The 8,436-nt window shown below is 63.7% G+C and overlaps 1 protein-coding gene across 2 annotated transcripts; it reads right to left on the reverse strand.

Annotated features, from left to right (window-relative positions):
* Window positions 1–1,339: 1,339 nt before the first annotated feature.
* Window positions 1,340–5,864, reverse strand: PEAK3 (PEAK family member 3). Of its 2 annotated transcripts, none has more exons than XM_045491345.1 (4): window positions 5,525–5,864; window positions 4,934–5,016; window positions 3,902–4,443; window positions 1,340–2,600 (listed from the first exon to the last, which is right to left on the reverse strand). In XM_045491345.1, exons 2-4 carry the CDS (start codon window positions 5,013–5,015, stop codon window positions 1,818–1,820), a joined length of 1,407 nt encoding a protein of 468 aa, XP_045347301.1. In that variant the 5' UTR covers window position 5,016; window positions 5,525–5,864; the 3' UTR covers window positions 1,340–1,817. The 2 variants fall into 2 exon arrangements, with proteins under 2 accessions (XP_045347301.1, XP_045347300.1); XM_045491344.1 differs by having other exon boundaries at window positions 4,934–5,290; window positions 5,525–5,848.
* Window positions 5,865–8,436: the final 2,572 nt, after the last annotated feature.

Consider the following 8,436-nt stretch of genomic DNA (forward strand, 5'->3'; position numbering starts at 1 on the left):
TTAGATCGGCAGGACCGCAGTGCCACCTGCTGGCTGCGTCTGGGAGCATGGCCCAGGGATTCACAGCCAGGCCTTGGCTGGGAGACAGGCTGGAAAAGGGGGGCATCTTTTATGGAGCAGGAAAGGTACTTGGAGGGATTGGAGTGTCTCTGGGGCTGGAGAGGGATGTTCAGCTACCTGAGGGTGCAGCCCGGTCTTCAGAGGCGTGAAGGGACAAAACTGGACAACACTCCAGTGCGGGGAGTGCGAGTGTGGACAAGGGGCTCGAGCTGGGGTACTGAATGAAGGATGAGTAGGAGTCAAGCACGGGCCTTGAGGGGAGAACGATCCAGGGGAGGAAACAATTTGGGCAAGGTCTGGTGGCCAGAAAGCTCCGAGGATAGGCAATGTGGCAGGAGGGGTTGGCCAAAGAGAGCTTGTGGAATGTTGGAAGGAGCCCCACTGTATTCTGAGGGTATTAGGGAGCCATGGGAGATGTTTGAGCAGGAGAAGACCCTGGTCATACCGGGGGATTAGCCGTGGTGGGGGAAGGGAAGTGAGGGGCATGACTGGAGTCCCCAGGCAAGGGCAGTGGGACCCCTCGGGGCTTCTGTGTTCATTTTTCAGAGATACTCTGTTCTTTTCCTTAGGTTCCCTGATGAGTCTTCTTGCCAGGTGATTGCATCATCCTATGCTATTAATTAAACACCTACTATGGGGGCGCCTGGGTGGCTCAGTCGGTTAAGCGTCCGACTTCGGCTCAGGTCACGATCTCACGGTTCGTGAGTTCGAGCCCCGCGTCGGGCTCTGGGCTGATGGCCCAGAGCCTGGAGCCTGCTTCCGATTCTGTGTCTCCCTCTCTCTCTGCCCCTGCCCCGTTCATGCTCTGTCTCTCTCTGTCTCAAAAATAAATAAACGTTAAAAAAAATTAAAAAAAAAACACCTACTGTGTGTTAAGCCTGGCTTTCTGCCCCTCTGGGCGCTCCCAGCCTGATGGGTGAGGTTCTTCGGTGACAGATAATGACATAAATACTTCCAGGTGGCGACAGGTGCTCTGGGAGGAGGTGGGAGCAGAGTGAGGGGCGAAGGTGGGCCAGGAGGGGCAACTTTGTTTGGAGCAGGTGAGATTTGGACGGTCTGGCAGAGGGAACAGCCCATGGAAAGGCTGGGTGGCTGGACAAAATTTAATTTCACGGAGCACCAGGGAGGGGGCCACGGCGGGTGCAGAGAGTGGCAGGGTGGCATTGGGGCAGGTGAGTTCAGACTCCTCTGGGGTGGGCTCTGCCGGGTGGGCTGGTGTGTCAGGTCCTGGGGAGCTTTCCCTCCCCGCTGGAGACCCCAAGCCATTCTTTTTTTTTTAAGCCGTTCTTGACAAGGACGTTCACACTCAGGATCACTGGCCATCCTCAGCACAAGGGGGTGCTCCAGGGCCAGAGATGCCTCTGCTACCGGCGTCGGAGGGACCGTGGCCACCTTCTCAGGAAGACAGTGACCATCAGACTTCAGCACTAGAAGGGCATCCTCCTCGCCTCTGCCGGAAGGTGGGCGGAGGGGTCCCACCCTCTCACAGAGACGGTTGGTAGGGAGTGTTCACAGCTGGGGGAGGACTGGGCCGTCCAGCATCAGGAAGCTTCGGGAGGCGCTGGCCATTGGCCCCCTGCCTTCCTGGGGGCGACTTGGGCCTCAGTCCCCAGCACGGCAGGGGGCAGGCACCCCAGAAGAGGCGTCCACATTCCCTCACTGTCGCCTGGCCTTCCGGCCCAGGTCCCCTGTGTGCCTGCCACCCCCCACCCCCCCCACACCCCCCGGAACAGACAGGCACGCGGCCCTTGGAGGCGTCAGTCCCACAGCAGTGCCAGGGCGTGGCTCAGCGAGGCCTCGGTGGCCTCGGCCAGGTACTCACAGCACAGCCAGTCCTCCAGGCCGGGCAGTTCCCCACCCGAGGCCCGCTCGGCCAGGTGCAGGACCAGCAGCGCGCGGCGCACCTGCAGCCAGGGCCCCAGCAGCGCCCCCTGGCGGTGCAGCTCGGGCCCGGGCCCCCAGAGCAGCGCCTGCAGCGCGCCGCGCGTCTGGGCCGCCGAGGGCCGGGAGCGGGCCAGCCGGGCCGCCAGAGTCTCCAGGCCGTCGGCCAAGGGCGTGGCTGAGGGCGCGGCGAGGCCGAGGAGCGTGCGGAGCAGGCGACCCAGCTGCGGCGCGTGGGCGCCCGGGGCTCCCGGCGGCTGCGGGTGGACGCGGCCGAAGTCGGCCAGCAGCAGGCGCGGGGGCCCGGCGGCCGCACAGCCCCGGGGCGCCGCCAGCAGCAGGTTCTCCGGCCGCAGCTCTGCCAGGGCCGCGCCGCGCGCCTCCAGCTGCTCCAGGGCCGCGCTCAGCTGCAGCAGGAGCAGGGCCGCCGCCCAGGCCAACTCCGCCGGCCGCCGCCGCGTGCCCACCTCTGCCAGCCACTGGGTCAGCGTGCGCTCCGGCACCTCGGCCGCCAGCACCACGGGGCCCGTCCAGGGCACCCCGGGCAGTGCGCCCTCGGGCACCAGGCCGCACAGCCCCTGGAGGTTGAAGTGTGGGGGCAGTGAGGCCTGCAGCTCCAGGCCCCACGGGCGAGGCTCCTCCGCTCCCGACTTGGACACCTGCGGGGGCAAAGGGGGGCCGTCAGGGCCTGACGGGCCGAGACCCCGGGGCGAGCGCCTCCACCTGCCCGCCCCGCCCCCGCTGCGGTTTCCGGTGGCGGAGGTGGGTTGCCTCGCCTCCGGAAGCAGGGGTTCAATGTGAATTGGGATGTTCGTGGCCCACGTGATTTTAGGGAGAGCTACGCTAAGGAGGGTGGTGTTTAGGGGTCAGGCTGTGCGGCCTGCCGAAGTCGCGGGTTCTTACCGCTCCGGGGAAGGGCAGGGGCAGGGGCAGGGGCAGGGGCGGCGAAGGCGCCAGGGCTGGGCCTGCAGTAGAAACGCAACTGCGGCCACGGTATAATGAAAACTTTCCAGAAGCCTCATTTTTAACAAGCGATAAGAGATGTGAACGTAATGTTCACAGTAGTTTTTATTTGACCGGATATATCCAAGATGTTACCACGGGCCGGTCATCAACATCACGTCTATGAACGAGGGGTTTTCCATGACAGTAATTTTTAGATACTAAGCCTTGGAGATCTGGTGTATGGTTGGTCCTCAGAGCACATCCCGGGCCGGACCAGCCCCGTTGCAAGTGCTCCTAAGTCCTACGTGGCCGGTGGCTGCAGGACCGGCCAGCACACGGCTCTTTCTAGCAGGCCAGGAGAGCATCAGCTCTGGGAATGAGATTCGAATCGCCAGGGGAGGGTTTTTGTGTTTGTTTGTGGATCCAGGACCCAACCGTCAACTGAACACACAGCAGCGAGAACCTTCTCCCCACGACGCTCCAGTCTGTAAAAATTACGGGCCTGCACTAGCACGTTTTGTCAAACGGGTGAGGTTCCCTGGTGGTGTGGTTCAACAGGAATCTTGTTTTTGTTTTTTTTTTTTTTCCTGAGTGGCGCATAAAAGACAGAAGCGCCCTTAGGACAAATGTGGTGATACTCGCATCACCCAGGAGTCCGGGACTCCCCGCAAATGCTCAAGGCCCAAAGGAAACGCTCCATACGTTTGGGCAGCTCCTGACGAGGATTATTCAGTGCGGTGAACGCAGCGACTTTCTAGCGGCAGGGTTCGTCCGAGACTGGTTACAATGCAGATTCCTAGGCTCCTGAGGGGCATGGGGGGAGGGGGGCGGCAGACAAGACCCCCAGCCATTTGCATGTCAGTGGCCCCACGCTTGAGAAACGTGGCGCCGAGGGCTGTGTTAGGCCATGCTCGCTGCAAACTAGGCAGCTGAGCCCCCGCCATGCGTGTCCTGGGTTGTGCCTGAGATGGAAAACTGGAAACTTCGGAGGAGGTGGGGCGGGGGCAGGGCTCACCTTGGCCGCCAGGAGGTGCCACGACTCGTCGCCCACCCGCACCATGCGGTAGTAGAGGGCGTCCCCACTCTCCACGTAGGGCGAGCTGTCCAGGAGGCGGAAGTCGTGGCCGGGGTGGCAGGGGCCCGGGTGGCCCCCCAGGAGCCGGGCCTCGAGCCGGGAGTGAACAGTGCGGAGACCCTCCAGCTGCCGGGCCTCCAGGACGGCGCGCGTGGCCTCGAGGCAACTCAGGTCGTGCCAGGAGAGGCCCAGTGAGGTGTCGAGGGAGCTGAAGGGCCGCTCTGCAAGGGGACAGGCTGGCCGAGCTTGGCCGCCATCCGCCTGGCGCTCGTCCACACTGTGGGACCCCAGAAAGGGCCTCCGGGGCTGCCTTTCCGGAGCAGGGCTGCGGCTGGGGGCCCTGTGGCTGGGCAGAGACTGGGTCCTGGACAGGGTCTTCTTGGGCAGGGGTGGGGGCAGGGGCTGCGGGTCAGCCGAGGGGAGCCCAGATTTCCGGGGGGGCCGGCAGGCCTTGGAGGGCAGCAGGTGGGCGCGGACCTCACCTGGGGGGAGGGAGGGGGAGCAGGGAGGGGGTGAGGCCTCGCAGAGTCTGGGGCCTCGGGAACCTGACTCCACCCCTCAGCCTCGACTGCCTCAACAACATCCAGCTGCCCGGTGCCCCGTGGGGGTACGAACACCACCCCCCGTTTACAAAGGAGGAAACCGAGGCCCAGAGGAGTGACAGATCAGTGGTCAAGAAGTGTCCAGCCCACAGCAGGTGGTCCCCTTTGCCGCATGGCTCTGGCCAGATGACCCCCCCCCCGTCCCCCCCCCCCCCCGCCGTGAATTCCAGCTTCCTCATTTTTACAAGCTGATGATCCCAGCATTTTCTTAACAAAGTTTTATGAAAGATGTGGAAACAACCACTCTGAGTGAGCTCTGCCGCCATCGGGCAGGGGGCTCCCTCGAGGGTGACGAGAGACTCAGCCCTTCAGCTCAGCCACCAGCCCCTGCCAGCCCGTGTCCCCCAGCCAGGGCCCCAGGGTGGCTCACCGAGGTTGCCGTAGGTAGGCTGAGTAGGCCAGGTGGGGGCGTCAGGTGCGGGGGTCTCTGTGGGCGGCGGGGGGCTGCTCATGCTGAAGGTCAGAGTTGGGGGCGTGCGTGGGCGGGAGGAGGACTCCAGGGGGCGTGCGCGGGCGGGCCCATGCGGGAGTCAGGAGGGCTCCATGGCGTTGGTGGGTGTGCAGGGACCCAGGCAAGAGGGGCGGTCTTGGTCTTCTTGCCTGGCCTTGACCTGCTGTGTGGCTCTCCCTGGGAGGGTTTGTCGCCCTCTCTGGACTCCTGTCCTCATGGGGCAAGCAGGAATGTCACCCATCAACTTTTCAGGGCAGGGGGAAGGACCCTGTACCTCTGTGACACGGACAGAATAGAATGTCCAGCTTCGAATGCGGGCCATTGGTGGGGAGGGGGGGACAGTAGCCAGGGACCCGCTCGGGCTTCTGTCCCAGAGCTCAGCTCCTCTAGCCCCCTCGAGCCAGGCAGTGGGCAGCGGCTGCCCCCCCCCCCAGATTCCTGGTCACCCCAACCTCTGCAAGGTGCAGCATCTGCCCCCTCCCTGCCGAGCACCCCTCCAGGAGCCCCTACCTGCAGAACTGGAGTGACCAGGGGCAGGGGGTGGGCCTTGGGGACAGACTCCGGGCAGCTGCCACCCCGGCCTGCCGGGACAGTGTGCCTGCGGCCGCTGTGGTCCGGAAGTGCCGTGCAACTGTCAGACCGCAGGCCGGTGTGGGGGCCTCTGTGCCACTTCCCCAGCCTGGCGCCCCGCCCGCCCTCCCAGGACACCTCCCTCAAAGGTGGGGAGGGCATTCCAGGCAGAGGGCGCCGCCCGGGCCAGGAAGGGGGGCCCCAGGGCTGCGAGCAGGGGGGGTGACATGGGCAAGGTCCAAGGGGTCACCCCAGGGGGCCGGCGGCCAGACAAGTTAGTCTCCCCGCCTTCGGGAGGGCAGAGAGCCCCGGCAGCGCCGGGGCGGCGAGAAACACCACCGACACCGGGGTGGCTCTGTCCTCTCTCTCTGCTTTCACTGTCCCTCGTGCAGGGCGGCTGAGAAGCCCCCAGCGCACCAGCCCCCCACCCGTCCCAGCTCCACGGAACCCGGCTCTGTTCTGACTCGCTGTGTGACGTTGGGCAAATCGCCACCCCTCTCTGTTCCGGGGAATAAAGGAGAGCAGTTCCCTTGTGCTGCCTCACGACAGTCACACCAGCCGGATTCTTCCTTAAAAAATGAAGGGGCGTCTGGGTGGCCCAGGAGGTTAAGCGTCCGACTTCGGCTCAGGTCGTGATCTCGCGGTTCATGGGTTCGAGCCCCGCGTCGGGCTCTGTGCTGACCGCTCGGAGCCTGGCGCCTGCTTCGGATTCCGGGTCTCCCCCTCTCTCTGCCCCTCCCCCACTCGTGCTCTGTCTCTCTCTGCCGCAAACGTAAACAAATATTTTTTTTTAATTTTTTTTTTTTAATGTTTATTTATTTTTGAGACAGAGAGAGACAGAGCATGAACGGGGGAGGGGCAGAGAGAGAGGGAGACACAGAATCCGAAACAGGCTCCAGGCTCTGAGCGGTCAGCACAGAGCCCGACGCGGGGCTCGAACTCACGGAATGCGAGATCGTGACCTGGCTGAAGTCGGACGCTTAACCGACTGCGCCACCCAGGCGCCCCTAATTTTTTTTTTTAATGTTTATTTATTTTTGAGACAGAGAGAGACAGAGCATGAACGGGGGAGGGGCAGAGAGAGAGGGAGACACAGAATCCGAAACAGGCTCCAGGCTCTGAGCCATCAGCCCAGAGCCCGACGCGGGGCTCGAACTCACGGACCGCGAGATCGTGACCTGAGCTGAAGTTGGACGCTCAACCGACTGAGCCACCCAGGCGCCCCAACAAATATTTTTAAAAACTTTTAAAAGCCGGAATCATCTCACCCTCCACCGGAAGCAGATGAAGCCGCTCCGTGAACCCCTTCCTCGTGGGTCCCCTGCCACACCCAGCTGCGATTTGGGTGGGCTTCGACACCGGCGGCGGGAGGCGGGGTGCGGGCTCCAGGAACCTCGGGGCCGGATCCCACAAATCCTGGGCTGTCCCAGCTGGGACCAGCGGGGCTGGGCAGGCGGCCTCCTCACTGCCCAAACCCCGATCGCGGGTTCTCGCCCTTCCCTTCACGAGACCCTGGGGGCCAGCAGCCAGGTCACGGCTCTGAGCCACGACGACAGGGGGGAGGGGGGCCGTGCCACACTCTCCCCTCAGGCGCAGGATTTAAGGCGAGGCCAAAACAACCCCGCGCAGCAATCCGGAGAAATAACATTTTACCGTCGTATTTACGAAGCCTCGTTGGCTGTGGCCACGGGCTGGCGGTCTGTTTCCGTGAATGAAGTTCTATTAAGAACCGGGGCCGGGCGGGGTCATGCCAGGGCAGATCCCGTTTTTATGTAAAAGATGACTGTTTCGGTCACTGTGCATACGGGACATGAACTAATTTTGTTTATGGAATGTTGGTCCTGATGAGTGTTCTGGGCGCCCCTTAGATGCGGTGCCCGAGGTGAGCGGTTCACCCACCCTGCCCCGGTCCCAGCCCTGCTGTGACAACCGTGTGGCCAGGCCGGGGGGGGGGGGGGTGGCATGGGGGAGGGGCGAGCAGATGGCCAGCCTGGGACAGGGGTGAGATCTCCAGGGGCTTCTCCACCAGGACAGGGCAGGGTGACAAGCAGGTGACGCATAGGATCAAGCCTGCCTCAAGCCGGCCTGTGCTCACAGTGCCCCCCCCCCAACCCTCCGCGGGAGGGGGGAGCACAGGGCCTACTGCCGGCATCCCCCTGAGTCCCACTGGGCAGGCCTCCCCCGAGGCTCGGGGACGGGGACCGCTTGCCTCGGCTCACCACGAAAACTGGCCATCCGCCTGTGAGTCGTCCCGTGCCCGCCCCCGCCAGCCGCTCGGCCTCTGTGTCGGGCCCTCTGGGGACTGTCATCTTCTGTCTGACAAGCAGTCACCGAGCCCTGCGCGAGCCGAAGCCAGGCTCTGTGCGTCTGGCGTGGCCCAGCGTGGCCGTGGGATGCTAAGAGCTCACAATTTCACGTGACACTGGCCTTCCCGAGAAAAACGCTCTGGTTTTTGTGACGGGCAGGGTCACGGCCCCCCAGGATGTCCAGGTCCAGACGTCCGGACCCTATGAACCTGCTATGTGTCGTGGCGGGGAAACCGAGGCTGCAGGTGCGACTGAGGCTCTGCTTGTTAGACGAGGGGGTGATGACCCTGGGTTCCTGGGGGCCCAGCGTCCTCACAGGTCCTCACAAGAGGGAGGCAGAGAGACGGGGCGGACCCCGTGCTGCTGGCTGTGAGGGTGGAGGAGGGGCCGACGGCCAAGGATGCGGTGCCTCCAGAAGCCGGAAAAGGGGGGAGACGGGGCCCCGGGGGAAGCCGGCCCTGCTGACTCATTTTACAGGTTTGAGCTCCAGGACTAATGAATCTCAGTTGTTTTAAGCCACTAAGTTTTGTTACGAGGGCTCACAGC

The sequence above is a fragment of the Leopardus geoffroyi genome, chromosome A2 (genome assembly GCF_018350155.1).
Source record: "Leopardus geoffroyi isolate Oge1 chromosome A2, O.geoffroyi_Oge1_pat1.0, whole genome shotgun sequence".
Classification (NCBI taxonomy): domain Eukaryota; kingdom Metazoa; phylum Chordata; class Mammalia; order Carnivora; family Felidae; genus Leopardus; species Leopardus geoffroyi.